At 50.3% G+C, this 25,462-nt stretch overlaps 1 protein-coding gene across 1 annotated transcript in view; it reads left to right on the top strand.

The window, feature by feature from the left end:
- The window catches only part of Fbxw8 (F-box and WD repeat domain containing 8), a 90,611-nt gene that overhangs the window by 46,571 nt on the left and 18,578 nt on the right, over window positions 1–25,462 (top strand). The window contains exons 6-7 of the mRNA NM_001107145.2: window positions 10,825–11,021; window positions 13,821–14,027. Coding sequence (NP_001100615.2) covers window positions 10,825–11,021; window positions 13,821–14,027 — 404 coding nt within the window. The remainder of the gene's footprint in view (window positions 1–10,824; window positions 11,022–13,820; window positions 14,028–25,462) is intronic.

The raw sequence follows: 25,462 nt of genomic DNA on the forward strand, positions 1-25,462 counted from the left end.
TGAGCTGCTGAACCAAACTGTTGCTCTGAGGTGTTCCTGCCTCTTATGAGGGGATCTCAGTACCACTGCTGTGTGTGCCTGGGGCAGGGAGCCAGCAGGGCTAATTCTGACCAATTTTTTGAAGTGAGTTAGTAGCTCAGAACACATAGTAAATCAAACTACATTGCCCAGAGTCACTCCAGATGTGCTGTGTCACTCACTCTCAGTGAAGAGGTCACAGGTGTCTGACAGGACCCCCATGTCCCCAGCAGCAGTGACACTGATTCCACATTCTGAGCCTCTGTCTCCCTGACACTGAGCTGTAAGGGTGCCCTGCCTGGGCATGGCCCTGTGGGCTCTCTGGTCTCCCATGCTCACCCCACAGATAGCAGCACACACAGGACCTGCTCCTGCTGTCTTCTTTCTGCTGTTTACCCTTTCTAGAGTGTCAGCAAAGCGGGATGATGGGCCAAGGCAGATTTCCCACAGAAGAGAATGGTTCAGGAAACCATTTAAGGAAACCTACTTCTATTCTTCTCTGCCTCTGGAGCTCTGAGAAGTGCAAAATTCAGTCTCTGGCCAAGAGGGCTCATTGACGCTTCAGGATAAGAGAGAACCATCTGTCCCATCAGATTTTTGTTGTTGAATATATTACTCAAGGTAAATGCAAAAATGTTTCTTGAAACAACTCTGAATAAAGACCCGGGGCTTTCCTGTTACCCCTGCTGCTGCCTGTCTCCCATGTTGGCTTTCTCACTGAGGAGGGAGGAGCTACGTGTGCCTTGCCTTCCCTCAGTGTAGTGGCCAGCTGCAGCTGAAATCAAGCCTATCCATTTGATCAGTGTTTTGTCAGAGCGGCAAAGATGGGACCAGAACAGCCATGGCTGGAAGGTCAGCAGCCCAGCAGCAGTGACCACAGCTTGAGCCCTGCTCTTGAGCCCAGCTGCAGGGAGGACGAGCCAGCTGCAGGGAGGACTAGCCAGCTGTGGAATGTGTGTGGGGGAGGAAGGAGGATTGTGGAGGGGTCTCATGCAGTGAACGTGGGAGCTAGCCTTTTGGGATCCCGTCAGTCAGATCTGGCCACCAGCATGAGTAAGGACAGCAACAGATGACAACCCACCCAGTTAATGGGACTCCACGGTCTTCTGTGATGGAAGAGAGGAGTAAGAAGAGAGGCCAAGAACACCGTAAGCGGGAGCACCAGCTCCTAAGCACACAGGATGCTGGGAGTAAAACCATGCTGGGGTTTGGTGACTGATAACTAGATCAGAAGAAAAAGTAGTTTATGCAAAAACTATGGCAAGCACAAGAGCAGAACTTCCTTTAGCCCCAAAGAGTAGCATCGATTAAAAGAATGAAGCATATGTGCTTCAGGGCCTCGAGTTTCCAACATCGCTGTCCCTTAGAAAAGAGTAAAGGTGAGACCCAGAGTTGCACTAGTGCATGGGCAGTCAGCAGCAGCGGACAAGGCAAGGGAACTGTATGTGTGGGCCCATGAGGTTAGCAGACAGCGGTGAGAGCTCCAGGATGCATGGTGGACAGAAACCTGCCTAGCCCAGGGATGTGAAGCTACTTTTATTCTTTAACAGTCTCTTTAAGAGTGAGTAGGTGCGGGGTTGGGGATTTAGCTCAGTGGTAGAGCGCTTGCCTAGCAAGCGCAAGGCCCTGGGTTCGGTCCCCAGCTCCGAAAAAAAGAAAAGGAAAAAAAAAAAAAAAAAGAGTGAGTAGGTGCCTCGTGCACCATAACAGCAGAGCATTATGGGGTAGAACATATGTAGAAGCTATTTTTTTTAAGATTTATTTATTCATTTATTATATATAAGCACACTGTAGCTGTCTTCAGATATACCAGAAGAGGGAATCGGATCTCTTTACAAATGGTTGTGAGCGACCATGTGGTTGCTGGGAATTGAACTCAGGACCTCTGGAAGAGCAGTCAGTGCTCTTAACCTCTGAGCCATCTCTCCAGCCCCCGTAGAAGCTATTTTTTTCTTGGGAAAAAAAAAACAAAAAATCTTTTACTAACACAGAAAAAAGTTTCTATGTGCTTAAGAGAGAGCATTTGCCAGTGCAGCACCGATTGTGTGCAGCAGTGGCTTCTCAAAAACCAGGCCCTGCTACACGCTGGTTTGGTGCTGTATAGACCTACATGCTGCAAGAAAATGTGTAAGAAACAGAAGAAATGAAGTAAAAACCCCATAGATAATTTATGTATAAAACCCATATAGTATGTGTGGCCGAGATCCTGGGTCTGGCATAAATATGTAAAAATTAGTTGTATTCAAGTTAGCATTGACCACTGAGAAAGTGGTTTTGTTACAATATGGGGGAGGGGGAGCAGAGATAGATGGATAAGAAGGTAGGAAAGATCTAGAAAGAACTGGCTGCAGAAAATGTGATCACAATATAAAAAAATGTTTTTCAAGAAAAAATGTGTGAGGAGTTGATTTATTCAACAAACTATGGTAAGATTTCTGTGCTGCAATTTTGTGAAATATGCTGAGAGACTAAAGAAAGCCCTGCTCAGAGAAATAGAGCCCACTCACCTGACTGATAGAGATTCCAGGCAAGCTAAGGGAAAATGGATGCACTAACGCTAAACAACAAAAACCACGCTGTAGGGCCTAAAGAGCTCCAAGCTGGAGTATGCACTTAACTCTTAAGGTTTACACTTAAAACCACAGTGATGAAGACAGTGTCATTGGCACCAGAAGGTCACAGAAGTCCACAGTGGTGGACTATGCTGGTGTCTCCACCCTTCCCAAAGGCTATAGGCTACTTCAGTGAAGCCCTTGGCTTTCCAGCAGACAGCACGAAGTACACACTGTCCCATATATCCTTCCCCCAAATAACCTGCCATCCCCACTTATGCTGCAGACAAGCTGCTCAGAGTAGACTGTAGTGCTAAGTGTAAAGCTTTTAACTGTGGAAAATCTTCCTGCCTTGGTCTGGGTAGAGATTCCTTAGACAAAAAACCACAAATTACAAAAGAAAAAAGTTAACTTTATCAGAATTGAAAATCCTCATGTATTGAAGATACCACTATGTGGTAAAAACACAGGATGAGGCCTAAAACCGGGGTGAACTAAAGTCTCACGCGATAGCCAAACTCTAGTTTATGCTCCGAGAGTTAGGCTGATGCGAGTAAGGTGTTCCACTTCAAGGAGAGGCAACGTGTTTCCATAGAGGGATATGAATAGCAACAGCCGAAGTAAACTCACCCTTATCCGCTCTACCTGGCTCCAGATTGGCTGTTTAGCCCTAGCCGGGACTTGAACTCCTACCTCCACCTCCATAGTGCTGCAGGTACACGCATGCAACCATGCCCTGCCTTCTGTTTTTACTTTATTAGAAGTTATGCATAAAATTCTATTCTAAAAGCTGAACATGAGGGGTGGTTAAGAGGACGGGCTCAGGTCACAGCACCTGTATGGCAGTTCACATCCGTCTGTGACTCCAGAGCGGGGGATCTGACCCTGCAGACACCAAGCACACAAGTGCATAGTCACACATGCAAATACATGAAAATCCCAAGGCCTCTTAAGAAAAGTTTAACATAAAAATAGAAACGAAAGTGTCGTGAGCCCATGTCCCTGTCTTCTGCTTCAGGAGCTGTCGGCACCTCTCTTACACCCTTACACCTGTAATACTCTCCACTCAGAGCGTTCCGAGTTCTGTGTTGGTATGTCATGACTGAAAGTGACTCCGGTCATATTCTGTTGAATATGAAGGGAAGTCAGGGCAGGAACTCAAGAAACTGGAGACAGGCAGAACCCCGAGGACAGTGTCCTGAGGACCTCATGCTGGGCTTGGTGCACCACCATCACCTGGTCCCTCCATGATCATCTCTGAGCTCTGAAAGTTCTAAGGAGCTTTGAGCCCTCACTGGGCAGCGTCACCAGAACTTAAATAGTGATGGACTTCCCAAGTCTTAGGCTGGAGCGGATGAGTGATTCAGTTACCAGCCGCAGAAAGGACTAAGAGCTGGGGACTGTTGGGATAGCTGGGTGAAGATGTCCTTGTCAGTGGCTTTACTGTAGAAAATCTTGGGGAACAATTTAAAATTCCGAAAAGCGCATTCTTGGTAGTTGAGCAAGGGTTTTTTTTTTTTTAGATCAGGGGACAAGACATTGGCAGCCCTGCTGGTAGTAAGCCTTTCTTACTAAAGCTGGGCTGGTGACCAAGGTGATGATTAATTCTTGTACCCATTTTTGCCCTTGGCTTTCTGATATGATTTAATAAAAAATATTAATGGGTAGGTGTGCATCCTGAGGACTTAAAGTAGAGATGACTGATTGCTTTTATATAAAAGCTTGCATTTGTGATTCTTTTAAGATTTTTTAAAAAATAAGATTACATTTTAAGATAAACAGTAAAATGATTTTTTTTCCTTTGCTGTTGCAAAATGTAGCCTGCCAGTAAAGAGCTGGCTGAGAAGACCTTGCTTGCTCACACCTTGTTATTCTGTAACAAGTTACCTCAACATGAGTGTGTGTGGGTCCTGGGGAAGGATTTGTTTCTCACCTGTAATACAGAAAACACAGTCATGGAGGGATATTGGGGAGTGTACAGGGTTGTTTGTTTGTTTACTTCTAATTATTGTAATCACTCATTAGGAGAAAAGTAGACTATAACCACATTGCAGTTTTTTTGGTTTTTGGGTTTTTGTTTTTTTTTTTTTGTTTTTTTTTGGTTCTTTTTTTCAGAGCTGGGGACCGAACCCAGGGCCTTGCGCTTCCTAGGCAAGCGCTCTACCACTGAGCTAAATCCCCAACCCCCACATTGCAGTTTTAATACTGCCTGAAAGATTTTGCTGGGGGATGCAAGCTGTGGGAGGAAAAGTTGTTGGAGCGCTTTGCTTCCTCAAGTGTGTGTGAGAGTGTGTGTGAGTATGTGTGTGTGTGTATGTGTGTGTAAGAGAGTGTGCGTGCGTGTGTGTGTGTGTGTGTGTGTGTGTGTGTGTGTGTGCCTGCGTGCCTGTGTTCCTGCCTTGTATTAGTCACCAACCACACATCTCCTCCTTGGATCCAGAACACACTGCTGGATCTGGCCTCCAGCAACAGGTGGTGGTGGTGGTTTTGTTTTTTACAGGACACTGCATGTGAAGAGAATTGAAGTGTTGTGGCAGTGTGAGTGATGGCAGGCTTGCTTGTCTTGGGTGCTGTTGAGCGTCCCAGTCACCGGTTCGGGCCAGCATCTGAAGCTCTCTTGGTGCCTTAGATGTCATAAGCCTTCCTAGGGTCTCTCTGGTCTGGCATCCTCCAGGCGTGGGCTTGAGAGCTCGTAGTAACCCATCTTCCCCTCCCCCTCCTGGAGCCTCTGCCTACCTAGGTTATCTCGGCTTCAGCCTCTGCTCCTTTGTCCTAACCTTGGCCCTGAGCCCATTCAGAATCTCATCAATGCACTGTCCAGAATATTTCTGATTTGGGGTTTTTCCTCTGGAGGCAGCAGCATGCAGCCTTGGGGGGAGTCTCCTTCAGCCTGCCCTTTTCTCTGTCAAGACTTACGGACAAAGCAGCCCTCAGGGCTCTGGCTTACACTGATAGAACTCCTGATCTGAGAGGTGACCCTGTGGGTAAGGTGCTTGTTGTGCAGTTCTCACGTGTGCTGTGACCCCAGCCCCAGTGGGCAGGAGCCTAGCCAGAGCAGTAACCTCCAGACTCACTGAGAGATCTCCTCACACAAGGTAGAGAGAGAGAGCAGGGGTGTGTGTGTTAGTGTGTGTGTGTGTGTGTGTGTGTGTGTGTGTGTGTGCGCGCGCGCGCGAGCCAGCGCTTGCCCTCTGACTTGATGATGTGTGCAGCTTCAGCTGAGTGTGCTATGGCAGTCGATGAAGACGTGCATGTTTATGCTTAGTGACTGCTATGGGTGCATTTTAAATTTCTGTTAAAATGTTTTTCCCTTGTAGAACTCCTTCTGCGTCCTTCTTAACTGGTTGGAGAAAAGCATTTATTTCCATAGTGGGAACGGGGCCTGCCAGCTGTCTGTATAAATAGTCAGCCTTATTCTGTGTCTCTGAACACAGCTAATTGATCCTGTCTGCTTAGCTGTCATGATGCTGGGACCGAGCTTAGGTGTTAACCCTGTAAGTCAAGAGGCTGGAGCTCAGAGGGTGTGTCCGCAAAGAAGTCTCCAGAGACCACGGCATACTCGGTGGTTGAAGGGCCAGTGTGTGGCTGTCTAAATTGTAGCCTTTCTTGAGCCATAGTTACATAGAGCAGATCCGAGGGGAGGGGCAAGGCCAGTGTGTGTTTCCAAAACCAGTTCGGTGGTTATTTACCTTTCAAGCAATTAAGGTAATTACCGTGGTGCGGAGAAGTAATTGGGGAAGTTCCGCCCTGAGCTCTGACGGCCCTGCAGGGACAGTTTTAGTTGGGACTTATTTTTTTGATGGAAGCCTAATTGCAGTTTTGGCTTTGTGCACACAAACAGAAGCAGCTAATTGTTTAGGCAAATAGCAGATTAATTTAAATATGCATCCCTAATAAAACAAAAATGGTATCCATTATGGTCCTTGTTCCCATGCCGAGGAATATAAATATTGTGCGCAAGCACCATTAGGCGGCCTTCTTAAGGACCATCGTCACTATCGCACAGGGGTAGCACTTTCCAGATACGAGTGATCTTTACAAAAGCTAACATAAATCAGCTTAAACTCATTTAGATCCCATTTCCACTATGTGCAGTTTCATTACCACACTCTGGCTGGCCTCCTCTGGGAGGGGAGGGACGTGCTGCACACTGGCATGGGTGCCCATGCACAGCTGCTTAGCAGCCTTTCTGTCTCCTCCAAAGCCTGGCCCTCGTCACTCATGTCACCGCTAATGACTTCCTGGTCTGGGGCAAGTGCTGAGTGAATGCCAGTAGCCCTGCTGCTGCTCATCAAGGTGGAGGCCCTGAGCAGGGAGCCAGCGAAGCTGCCAGGTCCCGCCCCTGCCTACTTGGGGGGCTTCGGCCTTCACTCACTATCCTCTCCCGCTCAGATGTGCTTTGAAAGACACAGTGTTTCTTTGTCTGCACCCTTTCAGGTTTCTGCTGAGTAGGCTGGTGTTGGGGAGGCCCCTGCTGCCTTTTTACCCTCCTTTATTACCCTCGTGTGGGGCCTGAGATGCAGCAGAAAATGCTCCTCACCCAAGCACGGAGGGGTGGGCAGGCTTACAGGACCTGAGTATGTCTTTGGCATTGGCTGGTCAGACTCGGGATGGGGACCTGTTCATGGACCTGGGCTCACATTTTGTTGTGTGCTTGGGTTAGAAGCCATTGTGGGATGGAGCTGGCTCCTTTAGAGAAAGCTGCACAGCAGAGGCGGAAGGAGAAGCAGTTGTAGAGATTAGCAGTGAGATCTGTGGCATGCACAAGTGGCCTTGATCCCTAGTGTTGCCTGGGTAGCTGGTTCCACCCTTGTCAGCTTGTCCTGTCCTGTCCTCTGCCTGTGTGACACAGCCTGTGCTAGTCTAGTCAGTTTCCACTCTGTGGAGCTCCACTCCAGTCTTTTTCTTACCATTGAACATTTCTTACTGAACAGGAGGTGCGTGTTAGCCAGGCTCAACTAATAGCACTACTCCCTCTGACCCACTATTGGGGGAGCAGGAGCCCAGCACATAGCCCGCCTCTTTATATGTCACCCAGTGCCAGAAGCCAAGTCCACCCTGCGTCCACATCAGACTTCTAACTATCGTATGTTTGAGAACTGAATTTTTTTGGTTCTGACAGTTGTTGCTGGCATCTCTTTTAATAGTCACATGGTGAACGTGGACCAGCTCAACTCAGTGCCTGTAAAGGTCAGCTGCTCCTTGTGAGGGTGTGAGGACAGATGGACAGATTGAGTGTGGGTAGGGGTGTATGTGTGGGTGGGTTTGGGTGTGGATGTGTGGTCTGAACTAAGCTTATGGCTTCCTTTCTGTTGCTGGGACAAAATACGGCCAGAAGCAACTTAGGGAAGAGGAAAAGGCAGCATGGAGGATGCTGCTTACAGGCTCACTCATGCAGAGCCTAGAGCTGCCTGCCAGGGAATGGTGCTACCCACAGTGGGCTGGGCCATCTAATGTCCATTATCAATCAAAACATCCCCACCCGCTCCCATTACACCCTCTGTGCAGTTCCTGAATTGAGACTCACTTCTCCCGTGTCTCTAGGCTGTATCAAGTTGACAGTTAATCTTCATGAGTGGCTTTGTCGATGCCATCAGAAATCCGGCCCATGCAGTAAGGAACTTTGTTTTATATCATCCTAAGCATGGCGCTAACAGGGCTCCTGGATGCTGCTCAGGGCTTGGCGAGCACTTGCCCAGTGTGTGAATTTATAGACTGTTTTCTTCGGGATGGTAACCTCCCGCAGTAGCATGGAGCGCTCTAATAACATTCTCATTCTCTTCAAGTCTGTAGTTATCAGGTCACAAAGTACTGTGATGGAGCCGTGCTCACTGATAAATAGCGTCTGCCTGTCTCTCCCTTAAGCTTTCCGCCCCTTTACTGATGTGTGTGCAGAAGTTGGGGGGGGTCAAGGTGAAGGCTGAGTGGATACTCTGTCCCAACTGCCCAGCTGCTGCTTTGTGTTCTTAGCAAAGCTTCTGGTTTCTGATGTTGGTGAAGGTGATGTTGGTGAGCAGAGGTGATGATTACACAGGGAAACAGAAGTGTCTCTCCTTACTTACAGCACTCTAAAAGATGCTGCCCCACCCACTTCTGCAAAAGCACATGTGCCAAGTAGGACAGAGGTCAGAAGAGGAAAATGGCTGTGTGGCTTCCTTGTACTCAGGGAAGGTCAGTAGAATCCCTTGAGTCTTGGCTATGCTGACCTAAGCATGCATCCTGAGGTCCTGAGGAAGCTGCCCAGTGATTGCAGGGAGACTCTTGGCCAGGAGGCAGCAGAGGAGTCATAATGGAGTAAGCACATAATCCAAACCTACGTCTGGAGGAAGGTCAGAACTGTGTGGGTCGTGAGGCTGGACGGGGCTCAGCAGTTAGACCACTGCTGCCCTTGCACAGGTTGGTTCCCAAAGTTCACAACCGTCTGTAACTCCAACGTCAGGGCGTCCAGGCATCCGGCCTGAGGGGTGCCTGCACTCATTCGGTACACATAGGCGCACACAGTTACAAACGGAAGATGTAAAGACGGAAGTAGTCTTAGTTTGTATTAAAACAAGACCAAATAAATGGTGTCTCCAGAAAATCCACTGGATGTGTTATGCGTTTAGAGACGAGTTATCGCTCACCCTGGACTGAGCAACAACACAGCAAGTCCAGGGTGAGCGATTGTTGTTGCTCAGGCTAACCTCAGGCTAACCTCAGGCTGCCAGGCTGCTGCCCCAGCCTCCCAGTTGCTGCAGTTACCCGTGTGTGTCACCATGCCTGGCTCCAAGAATCACGTGTTAAAGATAAAGACACAAAGCAAAATAAGCAGACTGTGGAAGCTTCTTGATTTAATACGAATCAGAGAAAGCCAAAGTGCTGGGTCAGTGGCAAAGTGGACTTCAGAGCAGAGACGCTAACAGGACAGGGGGAAGAGACAGTTAATTCACAAAAACCTAAGAGTAGTAAATGCTTGTACACGAGAATTGGTGTTAGGGACTGTGGTTGCACCATTGCCACTGACAAGCGGTGGCTGCGAATGTAACTGAAGAGGAGAGTCAGGTATGGCCCTGAGTGTCTGAGTCGGTCGGAGCTTGCTTTGCACTGAGCTGTGTTTGCTGCATCCAGGTCTGTGGAGGACAGGATGCCAGTTACATCAGTCATCAACTGAAAGTGAATGCTGTGTCCATAGTCTAAGTGTGCAAGGGTGCACTGTGTTTAACAGCTTACACAGCTTGACACACCAGAACATGGGTGACTTCAGTGGTGTGTTAGTCCCTGCCAAGCTCAGTGCTGTCACAGAGTGAGTAATCATGAAGCAGTTATCCAGCCACCTAAGACTTCTGCAGTCCCGTCTGTGTGGAATGGGGTAACTCTGCTCTTCTCACGATGGAGAACACAGAGAGGAGGCATATGATGCTGAACACCCAGAGGCTCTGTAGCAGTGCCCACTGTGTGACGCCTTGGAACAGACACAGCAGCAGAACTTGAGGCTCTGCATAGCAGTGCCCACTGTGTGACGCCTTGGAGCAGGTACTGAGTACCCAGAGGCTCTGCATAGCGGTGCCCACTGTATGACACCTTGGAACAGACACAGAGCAGCAGTACTTGGAAGAGGTCATGTCAAGATGAGGCCTCCTGGAGGGGAGGTGCTAGCTCCTATTCAACCGGTGGGCCCATTTTCTGTAGCACAGCATCTCTGAGGCAGAATAGAGAGAGTTTACCAAAGTATATGCCAGGGGACCACGTCATGGAGCCTTTTGTGCCCTGCCTGTCCTCTATTTGATCATAGTTCTTAGACAAGTGCATGCGTGTTTAAGCCTTTCTGTGGAAGAGAGATCTCTGTTGCTGTTTGCAGCTATGGGCTGCAGCCACTTGAAAGTCTTGCAGTATCTAACTGTGTGCAGTTTGCTATGTCAGAGCAAGAATCTGGACTCAGGCACTTTCAGTTAGAGATGAAGACGGTGGACTGCATAGAGACCAAGAGTGAATCATGTCAGTGTTGGTAGTAGGAAGGTCAGAAGTAGCCCTAGCTTTATGAGGGAGCCACAGGCGAAATCATCTGAATTGTTTCTGGGCCCATGGCCTGCCCAGTAGTCCTGTGAGTACTGCTGTCGTTCGTCAGAGGCTCCTGGAGTGAGCCCTAAAGTCCTGCAATAGGACAGTGGCACAGGCTCAAACCAAGAGCCGTGCACAGTAATCTGAAAAACGACTGTAAGACTGCTCTGTGTCTGCGGACCAGCTTTACACTTGTTCTCTGCGTTTCTTCTTCTAGGAATTCTTAACGTTTGGGACCTGAGAACCGGGAGGTTCCCTATCTTTCGTTTTGAACACGATGCAAGAATACAAGCCCTTGCGCTCAGCCAGGAAAAGCCCGTGGTTGCCACAGCTTCTGCTTTTGACGTTGTGATGTTGTACCCCAACGAGGAGGGGAACTGGCATGTAGCCTCGGAATTTGAAGTTCAGAAACTGGTGAGCTCATACTGTGCTTGTTAGTTTGCATTCAGAGGATCCCTGTCAGAAATAGTGTCGGTCCCAACAGCCGCTGACACACGGCTACAATTTCCTTCCTTCCCTATGAAGTCAGAATAGGGAATTGCCTTTCCCCTGTTTTCCAAGCTAAGTTATGACTCAGTCCAATTCCTGGGCTTACAGCTTAATAGAATCTTCCCTTAGTGTGCATGAAGTCCTAGGTTCCAGCCTCCCTCTTCCTCCTCCTCATCTTCATCCTCACCCCCCCACCCTTCCTTTTCTTCTTGAGTGCTCATGAGGTGTTGGAGCCCCTGGAACATGAGTTGTAAGTGGTCGTGAGCTGGTAATGTAATTCCCGACGTTTGTGAAGCAGTCCATGCTCTTAACTGCTGAGCCATCTCTCCACCCCCAGCCTCTAAAACAAAACAACACATCAGCACGTGCAAACACTGAGGTGGCTTCAGAGCCAGAGTTTGTTCTTTTTTTTTTTTTTTTTTTTTTTTTTAAAGGTGAAACCCCACATTAGGATGAGATAGTTAATTGTTTTCTATGTTTGAATGATTTTTAAATGTATGTTTGTTTTTTGTTTTTTTTTTTTCGGAGCTGGGGACCGAACCCAGGGCCTTGTGCTTCCTAGGTAAGCGCTCTACCACTGAGCTAAATCCCCAGCCCCAGAGTTTGTTCTTACCGTGGTCCAGCCTCCTTCCTGCCAGTGTGCAGGCCCACCCCAGGAGCTCAGGCTTCATTTCTGGCCAATACCTAAGTGGACAGCAGTGGTACACTGCAGTTTGTGTGACTGAAAGCGTTCGTCCCACACAGTTGTCCCACCTAGAGTTGAGAGTAGCCTTGGAGGAGGTCCAGGGAAGCCAGTGTGGAGTGGGAGCTTGGCTCTAGGGTGCCAACAGGAAGCTGAGCCAGATCAGGCTTTGCACAAGGCTGACAGTTGTCCCCAGTCTTGTTCACCAAGCAGAGATGGTTTGGTGATACAGCAGTGTTCAGCTGTGCTGAATTTGTATTTAATTTGAGTACACATAATTTTGGCATGAGCCAGGGGAGCTAGCCTTGAGCAAGGAGGTTTGGCAACTTGAAACGGGGGCCCCCTCTCCCTTTCCCTGTGGTGTCTTTAGATTTGAATACCAAGCCCCAAACACCTGGGGTCACAGCTTCATCTCCCTAAGCTTGCTGCTTCAGATCAGCTCTGCAGTGCTCACAGTGTTCCTCTAACACTACCTGACACTCAGCTGTAGAGACCTGGGGTGCAGGGCTTCCATTTGTTCTGTGGACCAGTCAGTTTCCCGAGCCGAGAACCCCTCATGAAGTGTAAATCCCGTCTTGGCAGTCAGGTGCTGTCCTGGGGCAGACTGGAAGCTTTGGAGGTCATCTACACCTCCCAGTGAATGGCTGCCACTGCCAGTCCAAGTCTCTTGGCCTGCTAGAAACCCATCCGGAAGATGAAGTCAAATGGGCAACCAGAAGGAGTGTTTTAGGAGAGTAAGAAGTGAGTTTCTATAGAGACAGGGTGAGTAGCCCTGCTGGGGGCAGGTCAGCTCCCAGCATTATTTTCCTGTCTGAGTGCCAAGTTACCAGTGTGTGCTATGCGTCCCTGGATCAGGCACCCCTGGCCCATGGAGCTGGACCATCTTTGTTCCCTAGCTGTGCCTCCTGAATAAAACTTGTGGCAACGTTCCCAGGTCCACAGTGTTAGCTTGGAGCAGCTGGCCTTTGGGATGGACCCATAGCCCAAGATGTTGGGCAGCTCAGCAGGATTTGGGCCCAGGATTAGCAGAGGCACCGGATGTTTGCGTGTGCTCAGCTCCCCAGGGCAGCCTGCAGAACTCAGGCTTTTGAGCGCCTCTGGCATATAGTCAGCTCAGTACTGTCCTTTACACCACGGGTTTCCATAATTCCTCAGGAGCTCACCTTCAGCCTCCACTGTCTGTGACTCCTCAGCGGTGCACGGGTGTGCACTGCGCTGGGGAGAAGTGGATCACTCAGAGTGTGCCCACCACCAGGCACTCAGAGAAGGTCTGACAAGAGTGTGTTTGTCTGTGCTGTTCTGTCCTCAGATGGTCGCAGGGTCACTGGCTGACAGGCAGGCAGGAAAGAGCTAAGAACAGAGTTTGGCTCTTGTGGTGTTGGTTCTGATGTTCACACAAATGTCTCTGTTCACTTGGAACTGGGGCAGTCTCACTGTTTCAGTGTCTAGTAAAACAACAAAACAAGTAAAGATGGCGCTAACCACTGCCACAGTTAGGATTTAAGACAGCCGGAAATTGTCTCGCCATCTCATAGCCTAGTCCCCTGAAGGGGAAGCCCACTGGGGCTTCTGTTCCCTAGCCATAGGGAAGACCTCAGGTTGTCTCCGGTGGTTGTGCGGCATTTGGGGTGACTGTGCTGTGTACACACTGACAGGAACAGCTCCTCATGAGCGCTGTGCACAGCCTTGCCGGGCAGGTGTCTGTAAGCACTGATAGACCCTCCTGGGTCACAGTGAGCTTGCACCAATGCTGAGGGCTGCCATTCTTGCCTGAGGACAAGTTGGACTGGATCACATTTCCTGTTCACTTCCAGCTCTGTGTCCTCAGGCTTCCTGAGCCTGGGGCTGTCAAGTGGAAGATGGTGTCTCCCTGACTTGGCTTTTCTTCTCAGAGTGCACTTTGTCTTCGCTGTTAAAGGCGTCTTTTCACTGGGCAGGAGCCATGGCCATCCCTGCAGATGGCCCCTGTGCTCAACTGTTTCTGTAAGCTGGGCCTGTGCACAGACCAAGTCAAGATGACTGAACAACTCTTCTCTCCACAGGTTGACTACCTTGAAATAGTTCCGAACACTGGGAGGTACCCTGTAGCAATAGCCACTGCCGGGGACCTGGTGTACCTGCTGAAGGCTGAGGACTCGGCCAGAACCCTTCACTATGTCTACGGCCAGCCTGCCACGTGTCTGGATGTCTCCGCCAGCCAGGTCGCCTTTGGAGTGAAGAGCCTGGGATGGGTGTATGAGGGAAACAAGGTATGGAAACAGTGGTTTGTGTGCATTAACAAGGAACAGTGTGGATTTGGTTTTTTGTTTGGTTGGTTTTTTTTTTTTTTTTCTTTTCTTTTTTTTTTGGAGCTGGGGACGGAACCCAGGGCCTTGCGCTTGCTAGGCAAGTGCCCTACCACTGAGCTAAATCCCCAACCCCGTGGATTTGTTTTTTAAAGCAGCCAAAAAATTTAGCTCTTTCTGGTTTGGTTTGGTTTGGTTTGGTTTGGTTTGGTTTGGTTTGGTTTGGTCGTTTGAAACAGGGTCTCACATACCCCAGACTGGCCTTGAACTCACGCTGTGCTGGGAGGAGCCTGTGCATCAGGACATAGAGTGTGTTTTCAGCTGGATCAGGGCAGTGTGTGAGCATTTCAGGGCCGTCGGAGCAGTGAGTGGAGCGCGAGACGGAGTTCCTCCTCCACTGCACACAGATGTCCATGTAGGAGACAGACATACATACATACACAGACACACCTTTAGACTAGGATGGACCTTTGCAGACATGGCTCAGGTATGTGACCTGTTCCATGCCTAGTGTTTGATGAGCAGTGTACCTTAGGCAGTGTTCCATCTCTCGTGTCCCCAGCTCCCTGCCATAGGGTTGCAGTTTGTGCTTAGAGCTCACAGGCTGTGTAGCCAGTCCTCACTGGTGGGCACGTCCTGGGCCACCCTCACTGTTTGGGCCTCTCAGCCAGGCTGCACCACACACTGCCACTTACACAGCTCCTGTGCAGTCTGGCATTAGGAGGTACGTCGATGTGCTGGTGGTCACTGCTGAGCCACACTTGAGGGAGGCAGAGCTGGTGACAGCTCAGCAGGGAACCATGGTTACAGCACAAGCCTGATGACCGTCCTCTGATCTCCACACATGTGTCCTGGTACATGTGCCCTGCCACCATTCATGTGTGCACACACACACAACAATGTAGTAATAAAATGAGGAAGCAAAATGAAAAGTTCCCATCATAGTTTCTGCCGTCACCAGCGGTGCATGACAGGGCAGGAGCATAGCGTTCGTCAGCCCGTGGCTGATTACTGTGTTACCGCTGCAAGTTCCTGCCATCCTGACTGCAGGCCAGCTCCTCAGTCCTGAAGCGCATTTACAGGGCACACTCCGTTCGGGTGGGTTCAGGAGAGAGGGGTGACGTTTCGTTGGCTTTAGGTTCCTTCCAGTTTGCCTGCTCTTGACCCCATTGGCAGTTGGGAGTCTTCTAGGAAGGAACACCTGAGCCAAAGGTCCCTTCTCCCAGGGAAGGAGCTCCCTCTCCTACATAGTGTTTATGTGACCTGGAGATTACACTGCCCCACCCGGTTCCCATGACCCTGTGTGACCTCACACAAGTTACTCAGTCGTCCTTTGTCTGATCCTCTTCCTCCTTTAGAAAAACAAAACAAACAAAAAACAAAAACAAAAAACCTTTTAGATTAGTATTTTGTGGTTTTGTGTGTGACTCATTTATCTACATGTGTGTCTTGGCACCACATGCATACCTTGTGCCCCTTGAGGGCAGAGAGGGCTTTGGATCTCCTGGAACTGGAGTTCTATGCAAGTGCCCTTGAGTGTCGTCATTGGAGCTGGGAGCCGAACCTGGGTCCTCTCGAAGAGCAGCACATGCTTTCGGCTGCTTAGTGTCCCCAGCCCCTTCCTGTTCCCTCTTCTGTAAACAATTCCTGACAGTACTGTTAATAAGCTTGGGCTAATTAGTGCCCTCAGCTCCGTGGAAGAGACGTGCCCTGTAGGGTTCCCATTAGTGAGAGACGTGCCCTATAGGGTTCACATTGGTGAGAGGTGTGCCCTATAGGGTTCACAGTGGTGAGAGGTGTGCCCTATAGGGTTCACATTGGTGAGAGGTGTGCCCTTGCTGACATTTCTGCTGTTCCCTTAGCCCTCGGGTATGTTTTCTCTCATCTGCTGCTCACATGTGGATTCTAAGATCCTGAGACCATTTGCACATTTCATTTTCCACACATATTAGAGCTATGCTCAAAAACGTAACTATCCTAGCTTCTAGTTAGTGGTACAGGAAGACTGGTCAGTGGCAGCAAAGCTTCTCTGGAAGGCAGCGCTTTGTGCTGGGGTCCACTTGTGGGCTGCAGCAGCGCCATGTCCCTAGCTGGGAAGCTTGCAGTGAGGATACCAGAGTGACTTCCCTGAAAGGGGCGAGGAGGGAGCTGCTTTCTGACAGGTTTCCTTCCTCACCTGGGAGGACTCAGGTCCCTGGTGGAAGGGCTTGGTTGCTGTTTAGTCTTTGCAGTTGTGTTTGTTTGTTTTTAGAGTTCTCAGAGACATCGGGTAATGGTGACATTAACACTATAGTCTTTCTCTAGATACCTAGGACTTCACTTGCCTGGGCCACTGAGCTGTGTCCGATGCTTCGCTCCTCTCTGCACACAGGCCCTGCTCCCTGACTTACCCAGTGCATAGGTTCCTCTAATGCTCTCAAGCTCCCAACCAGGGAAAAGAATTGATCGTAATGCTCATCTGAATGAGACATTAATTCTTTTGAAATTAATGCTTAGAAATGCCTTGAACCTTAAATAACTTACTACCAGTTCGTTGCTTTTGGATGACTTGCTCTTTTGTGGTGAAGGTGGAGGGTGCTGACGGCAGGATGTCCTTAGGCCTTATTCAGATGCTGACAGCGGCAGGCATTCAGTCAGGCGGATGTTAGTTAGTGCTGCACAGTCTCCCAGTTGCCGGAACCCAGCATGGAGATGGCTCTCCATCAGGAGGGAGGCAGGCGGGGACCAAGAGAGCCTTCATCTTCACTGTGTCTTCCGCTTTCTCAGAGCAGCCGCATGTCAGTCACCGTTGCTGGTCTGTGTTGGTCAAGCCACGTACTGGAGGTTCGGGACTCCTTGCTTGTGAACTCTGAACTGGCCATGTGCATTCAGCTTGGCAGTGAAAGCGCCTGCGCTGTTTATTACGTTGCTGTGAGCCGCATAGCAACAGGCTTGCCTGGAGCTGTGCACACATGGGAACTTACATCTGTACTTCTGGCCCCTATAGCTAGGACTCAGATGAAAGCTTTATGAGAACAGAGTTTGATCTGTCTTCATTTGTACCTGATACAGTCACTATTGATCAACCATGATATGGAAAACCAGTGTGCTCTGTCAGGACGTTGACAGCCTTGCTGCACTGAGGGTATTCTTGGAGGGTGACAGCAACCACCCCGTGGACTTCCTGGATGACCCTTCTCTAGGCTTTGCAGCTGGGAAGGACAGTGGGGCTTTGCCTGACTTTGCTGTTCAGTTCATACTTTGTATTTCTTGACTGGATCACATGGCAGGACTGGCAGCTCCCTTAGGCCAGTGTCATGTTGCAGAGTAGGGACATGCACTGCTGGGTGCCTCCCCGCTGCGTGCGGGTACTCCTTCGTGGGGTCCATGATTCTGTTGAACCACTTGTCTGGCCTCTCTTAGGCAGTGAGGGACGGACCGTGACTGCTGGGTCAGTGAGCGGTGCAGATCATCCGAGGCTTGTGTGCTGTCTGAGGGCCATGCTCATTGCACCAGGCAGGAGGGATGGGGCAGGAATGGAGGGGAGAGTCCCAGCAAGAGAGGCTGCTCGGAGGTCTTTAACTTACAGCAGAAAAGAATCCTGAGTCCGATCTTGGGTTCTCAGACTTGAGTGTAAATGTCTTAGAGGCAGCCATCACTGAATGGCAGCTGACAGCAGAAGAAACAGAAGTGTCTTGACCACATCACCTTACACTGCACTGTGTCCACACAGCCCTCCACATGACGCTGGTGCTCCAGCAGCCTGCTAGGATTTGGTTTTGCCTCATAGCTTGGAACTCAGCAACACAGCTTTGTTTCTGTAAGCATTTCTAGCAGCACACTACCTTTATCAATCCCTTTGCTGCCTGAATGTGCTCTCAGGGTGGATGGCCAGAGGCAGGGCTGCCATGGGAGAACACCATGCTGTCGATGAGCCCTGGGTCTCATAAAGGGAGCTGGAGCCCACTTAGTGCTCTTAGCCTCGCTCTGTGGGTCTGGACATATTTCCCAATTTGGTTCTGACGCTCTTGGCATTTGATGGCAGATTGTATTAAGCAGCATGCGGTGTGCATTCTAATCAGGGCACGGGTGAAGTCATCGCAGGCTGGAGTGTGCTGGGCAGGGAGGCTGGCTTGGGCTGCCGCAGCTTACATCACGCTAGAAAATAATTGCCCGAGACTCTGAGCTGATGACTGTCCATGTGCAGCCAGGACGAGACTTGGGATTGGTTGCCTGCACTGGCCACAAGGTGAGCGTCTGTCTGGAGCCTTGGGTCAGAGCGTGCTGCAGACGGGCTGCCTTCTGCCATGTCTGCCAGAATCCGAGAGCCATCTTTTCTTCTGTTGAGGTTTCTGCTTCTGAGAATCAAGACTTGATATTTCACATGCAGGACAAGCAAGCTAAAATCGAAAGTCTGTAATATATTTTCACATGCTCTCCAAAACTTTCCGTCTTGTTTACTTCTTTGTTGGGGCACTGAGGGCTAACTCCTGGAGACAGTTTTCTAGAAGGAAGAGGGCCCAGCACTGGTCCATTCTGTCACATCAGTGAGCACGATCCCATGAGTCCTGGAGAGCGATGAGTCAAGCATGCTTCTCTCTGCTTTCAGCCCGTGCTCGGTAATTGTGACCAGGAGTGAAGAGGCTCTGCCCTGTGAGGGAGACACGGTGAACTCTGGGAATTCCAGAGCGCTGAAACTCTCAAAGATAACCAAAGAAATGAGATCTGAAGCTGCTTTACACAGGTTTTGCTCCTAAAATCGTGCCAGCACCTACTCTTGGCATTATTGGTAAGGAAAGGAGAATGGTGGCACACTCTTAACTTTTGGTGGGACCTTGACACGTCTCCACAGAGCCCCAGGGTCACTTGGAACTGTCAGTTCCCCCCAGCTCAGCGGCCTCTGGACTCAGAACTGAGCGTTGTCTCTAAGGTCATGAAGCATGAAGGGCTCTATGGAAGCTGTTCTTGTTACTTTGGGGGAGGTAAGTGTGACTTAGGATCTGCGGTTCTCAGGAGCATAAAGTGACATGGCAGGTGTGACCAGTGGGCTGAACAGGGCTCTCAGTCATAAACTTTATAAAGTTACTTGCCCTGATATTCCAGCTCAGAAATTGGGGTGATGCTTGCACATCTGGTGCCTCTGTGCCCACTGGTATTGGGGTGAAGTTGGAGTTGTGCAGGCAGACACAACAGGCTGTGGGAAGAGGTGGCCCAGGCCAGCCGGAGCCCTCGTGCTCCCTGGGAGGTGTGGGAACCCAGGAGCTTAGTCTTTTCCTGAGCCTGGTTTTGAAAGAGGCCTGAGTGGAAAGGGCTGTGCGGAGCTGATGTGGGAGCTGGTATGGGTGCTGAGTCACTGTAAGGCCTAGCTGGCAGGGCTGGCACTACACCTCAGATAGCTTCTGTCTGCACACACCTTGCATGGTTTTGTATGCCACTGATGTTGTAATATTTCTGGATTTTTAAATGAAGTTATCAGTATTCTGACGACATTGACCAAGTTTACAAGGCGTTACATTGATGTATATGATGCCACTGCCCTTTCTTATTAGGCTTTGGAATTAAAATTAGATTTTTATTAGGGTCTGATTTTCCATGGCTTCCCTGGTTATGGTGGAACTCCTGCCCTGGTCCACCATCCTGCACACATGGAGAGTGGACTTGGAGTTGACTGTTGGGATCATTTCCGCACAACAGATGGGGATGGCTTTGATTTCTCTGTGCCACATGAATCTCAGGGTAAATATTACCCAGAGAGCAGCTAGGTTTGTCAGTGTTTTTCAGGATCTGAGGGGGCCTGGTGGAAATGTTTGCCTCTTTCCAAGAGTGAAAACAGTGACCCTGGGGTGAGCGGTATATTCCCACACAGTCCAGACAGCTGAGCAGGGAAGGAGAGGGAAAGTAAAACCACACAGCACATGGCCTGTATGGGCTCAGTCCCCAGCTATTTCAGATAACAGGCAGCAGTTAAAGTAGAGGACTTGGCTTTTCCCCAGCCCCTGGAAGACTGCTTCATTACAGTGGCCCGCATGCCTGTTTTCTGTAAGGTCCTAGATTAGGGTGGGGTTAGCACTAACACCGATTGCTGAGCTGCACAGGTACTTCTTCTAGTGGATGCCAAACTCCTTACAGCACCCTCTACAATTGATTGCAGGATGGAGTCCCTTGCAGCTAGGCCGAGGAAAACCAGCTCAGCTCACACTTGAGCAGTCTCTTGCCAATTACAGGACTCACTTGGGCAGGATGATAAGGTTTGCTGAGTGTTAAGGTGCAAGTCCTCTGAAGGCTAGTTGTAAGAGGCAGCCCTGCCGTGACCTAGCCACCACTTCCCTCCTCGCAAGGCACTGATGAGGGTCGACCTGCTGTACGTAACCCAGGTCCATATCCAGTTTTCTTCACATCCCTGTTAGAGTCTAGGCTGAGGCATCGACCTGAGCTCCTACAGTGGGCTAGGGTTCCACTTCCCCATTTCCTTTGGTCAGGAACTCATACATCTTTTCACAGGAGAATTTGACATGCACACTGAAAATGCCTCCAGAACTGTATCCTTCCATTCCTGCACGCTGCACTCCCTGGCATATCCACACACCCCTGGACCTCTACCCTTACCCTTACCCATACTCCTGCACTCTCTGGCACACACTTACGCCCCTGCAGACCCTGCACTCCTTGGTACACACTTATACACCAACTATTTCCAGTTAGATCAGAAAAACAGCCCATGCCAAGCACTGTGGGTCAGGCCCTACTGCCTGCCTGTAGCCTGGCTCTCAAAGCCTTCAGAAGTCCACAGAAACTACTTTAGCTTCCAAATCTCTGTCCGCACCTACATGGCGAGTCTCTCTGTGTAGCACAGAGGTACTCACTTCTCTAGTGTGGTGTTCCTTCCTGCCCAAGATTAGCAGATGCCTCCTTTCCCTCTCCCGTCTCTTCTCCTCATGTCCTTCCAGAAGCATAGGCCTCAGCTTCAGCCTTGTCATCCCTCCCTTGACCTCAGTGCACAGGAACAACCCACAGCTCACGTTTTGACCATGCTGCTAACCAACACTGGAGCCAGCAACAGCTGGGCAGCAGCACAGGTAGTTGGAGCACAGAGGTCTGACAGGTCTGAGGTTGGCCCATAGGAGCAGAGTTGCTGGTGAATGTGCCTGGTCAGTGTGTGGCATTCCCAGGGCTACCGTTGGCATTCCTGCCGGGACTGCATTTGGAGTGTCCTGAAGTGGCGGTTTCAAGAGCAGGAACATTGATGGCCGGCTTCCAGTGAAGCCTACTTCAGAACTTCCTAGCTGGATGGAGATGTGTCCTCTGTCAGCTCCTTTTCTCTATAGGAAGTGAGAAAAGTGAGAAAAACTCATCCTGCGGCAGTTTTTAGGGTCAGATGAACAGCAGGCACAGGGGAGTCCTTCACACAGAACTGTGCTGGCTCTTGGGAACAGCCATTTGGGCTGAGATCAGGAAGGGGCTCTCCAGTATGGTACCTGGGGTAGGAAGGGCTGGACTCTGCCTGGCCTGCTTCCCGACTGGTCTCTGGGCAATGTGTGGCAAGCCATCTCAGATGGTTTTCAGTTCAGTTTCCTGGTGGCTAAGTGCAAGTGGCGGTTGAGACTCGGGAGTGAGACTCAGGGCTTGTGGGAGAAAGTGCCACACTGGTCTGCGGGTCCCCAAGACAGCACTGCGGACTGCACAGTGAGCAGAGGTTGCTGTGCTTTGGGGATGTATATAGTAAGTAAGTGTCCTGTCTGTGGACTGTGCACCCACAGTAAAGTCTCTGTCCCTACTGACTTCAGCCCCTTCAGCTGCCATATGTTTAGGGACCATCTGCCTGTCCACCCTCTGAGCTGCCGTCTGGTCTGATTTGGGGTTGAAACAGAAGTCAGGCTGGTCGAAAGAAAGGATAATCAGGCCTATAGGCTATGAGAGCTCTGATCGCCACTCTTCCCCTGTCATCTTCCCATTGAAGACAATGTAGATGTCTCAATCAGAGTTTCTGTTCCTGCACAAACATCATGACCAAGAAGCAAATTGGGGAGGAAAGGGTTTATTCAGCTCACACTTCCACACTGCTGTTCATCACCAAAGAAAGTCAGGACTGGAGCTCAAGCAGGTCTGAAAGCAGGAGCTGATGCAGAGGCCATGGAGGGGTGTTACTTACTGGCTTGCTTTCCCTGCCTTGCTCAGCTTTCTTTCTTATAGAATCCAGGACCACCAGCCCAGGGATGGCACCACCCACAGTGAGCGGGGCCTTCCCCCCTTGATCACTAGTTGAGAAAATGCCTTACAACTGGATCTCATAGAGGCATTTCCTCAAGGGAGGCTCCTTTCTGTGTGATAACTGCAGCTTGTGTCGAGTTGACATAGCACCAGCCAGCACATTAGCATTTTCAGTTTAAAGAGCTTGTGCCTGGAGTGCAGCTTCCATTTCTCCCTACAAAGTGCAAGCACTGACACTGTCTCACAGGGCCCATGTGGCATGTGTCCCTAATACCTGTGAAATGTGTAGATGAGGCACAGCACACAGGCCCTCAGGCTTCAGGCATGTTTGCATGGTGACTCTGGTCTGCTCTGGACGACAGTCTCATGCTTGCTTCAGTGCTCACGGTGGGCGTGCCCTTCCCCTCTTCCTCTCTTCTCCTCTTCCCCTCCTCCCCCCTTCCCCTCTTCCCCTGGGAGATGGTCAAGTAAGGAGGTAGCTGAAGCAGGCACAAGCTGCCTCTGCTCACTGCTTTAAGGAAACCTTCACCACCCTGGGCATGTGTAAGGAGGCACACAGGGACCCGAGAGCCCTGGGACTCCACAGGATGCACTCACTCAGTTCTTTCAGGCTTGGGTCACAGTAGGTGTTGGTTTGGCCTCGGTCTGGTCCTTTGTAGACATCTGCCCACATCACAAAGCCCCAAGCCTGGCACAGTCTGTGTGATTGGCACTGCCTCCCAGGAAGAGCCCAGTCCTGGAACAAGCAGGGTTGCAGGTGCATTGGCCGTGGGAGGAAGTGTGGAAGCCTTGCCTACCCAGTGCCTGGCGACGCTCAGCAACACCGTCCCATCCCTGAAGTATCTTGGCCTTGTGGGCTTGTCGCTCCAATTAAAACTTACGCACAAGAGCGGCCAGGCTGCTTCTCCTTTGTGTGAGGGAGTGTGGACAGTGCCAGAGCCTGTCATGGAAGCTGTTGGGGGGCTGTTTTCAGGGAGCTGTGCTCATGTCAGGGAGCCATCTCTTCAAGCGCTGCATCATGCAGGGTGCTGCTCAGGGCACCTGAGAGGCAGCTTCTGTTTGCCAACAGTTAAGTCACCTCTGAGACGGTGCTGAAAGTCATTCTCCACATGTTCACAGACACGGCCGCGCCAGGCCTCCTGCTATGACTTATCTCTGGCAAGGACTTAAAATCGTCTCTCTGGCTGGTTGTCAAAAATTACATCATATCAGAGTAAACTGCTTTTAAATCAGACATCCATTATTCATGTATATTAACTGCTTTTTTATTTTTTATCGGCTGTTTTGTGTGTGATTTACTTTCCCCAGCCTCCTTGCCCTCCCCAGTTGTCCATCTTTCTCCTCCTTTTTTTTAAATCTGAGCTCATCTGTGAATTCCCTGGGCCACTCACTTAGCCTTGTATATGAAGCAGCATGCGCACCTTGCTCTGTGGTGAAATGTCTGAGTTGTTACTAGGACGCACGGCCTTTCCCGTCCTGTGTTTTCTACTCACAAAACTGAGTGCTGCCGGCCATCTCCGCAGAGCTGCACCGTGCGGCAGAACCACCGGGTGGACCGCAGATGAGTGCTTGTGCACACTCAAAGCCTGTCTTTCTGAGACAGCACTGCTCGTGACCATGTTGTGAGAGACAGTGTGTGGGGGCTGCACGCTTCGTCTGGTTCATCTGGGGCACAGCCAGGCACTGCTCTGGAATTCAGAGACGTGGGCCCATGTTCACCCTGTGTGGCTGGCATCGGGTGGTTATGGGACATTTCCCTCCCTTCTGGCATTGGGCTGGAATAGGAGCTGGAGTTGTTCTGTTACTGCCCACAGTGCTGACACCTCTTTGTGTGCGGTCAGGGTCATTCTTTCTCTGTGGTTACTTGAGTCACTTCTCCCAACCACTCACACTTTTTCTGGAGCACTTTTCAGTCCATTCACTTTGTCAGTGAAGCCCAGGCTGCCTTTCTACCTGAAATGTCCTCATTTCGCTGGCCCTCTTGAAGACCAGCCTGGCCAGATATCTGTGGTTCTAGGTTGCCAATGTTCGCTCGGTTCCTTGAAGATCCTGCTGGTTCCGACATCCATTGACACTGGTGCAAAACTGGCTGTGGCTGTGACTGCTCGTCCCTCTGAGGACCCTTTCCCTTTGCTGTTGGAACATCCGGTCCTCCAGCTCCAAGCTAGCCTGGGACCCAACAGAGCCCTCTGTCAAAAACAGAGGACAGAACCTCTAAGATCATCACTTGGATTTAATTCTCTGTGGTTTTGCTCCAATGTCCTTGTATGGATTTGTTTTCATTTATCCTGTTGGGGATTTCCTATGGTTCTTTTCAGCCATAGCAAACACTCAGGCAGCACCTGTTGCAAGCTTCTCTGTTCACTCTGTGGAGCTCAGGTTAGGTATGTGTTGGACCAGTGTTCGAATCCGGCCTCGGTCCCAACTGTGTGTCTGCAGTGTGTTCTGAGGAACTGCTCTAGCTTCTTGCTCATGGGGTCTCCCTGGATTGCCCTCAGTCTTTGCTTAGTTCATCCATCTACTGTGAATCCTAGAAATTCTGAGTTCACTTTCTCAAATGTACTCAGTTTGCTGCTGCCTGCTGGGCCACACAGTAGGTGGCTGCACATGCGACCCCCAGACTGGATGCAGAGGACTCTGTCCTTAACCTGAAACCATCCCTGCTTCTCTCTGTGTGTCCAGGATTCCTCCTTTATCGTGAGCTGATACGCAGCTGCTATTGATCTTCAAGTACCACAGAGGTCTGGGTGGCTCCAGTTGGTGTGGGAGCATTGTGCTGAGCTGAGCTGAGCTGAGCTGAACTGAGCTGAGCTGCACCAGAGCAGGGCCCCACCTTCACCCCACCACTATGTAAGGTCCACAGGCTCAGCTTTATGCAAAGATCTCAGTGTGATGTCCTCTGTGCTGACAGTGCTGGGTCCCCACCTGACATGGGTAGGGTCCCCAGAGCAGCCCCAGCCAGGCCCCGCACGCCTTTGTAATTTCCATGCTCCCTTCACGTTGGGCCCCTCTGCATAGTGCTGCTTCCCTGGTGAATGGCATGTGCAAAGGCCTGTTCAGTAGCACCCTTGAGAAGCTTTCTGTCAGGCACTCCAGTCTGCCACCTCATCAAACAGCAGGAGAACCCACAGACAGGGTTGCTGTGCTTTGGGGCCTCTGCCTAGGCAGGATTGCAGCTCTTGTATAGACCTCAGGTCACCTGGCCCTGAAAG

Source organism: Rattus norvegicus, chromosome 12 (assembly GCF_036323735.1).
Source record: "Rattus norvegicus strain BN/NHsdMcwi chromosome 12, GRCr8, whole genome shotgun sequence".
NCBI lineage: Eukaryota > Metazoa > Chordata > Mammalia > Rodentia > Muridae > Rattus > Rattus norvegicus.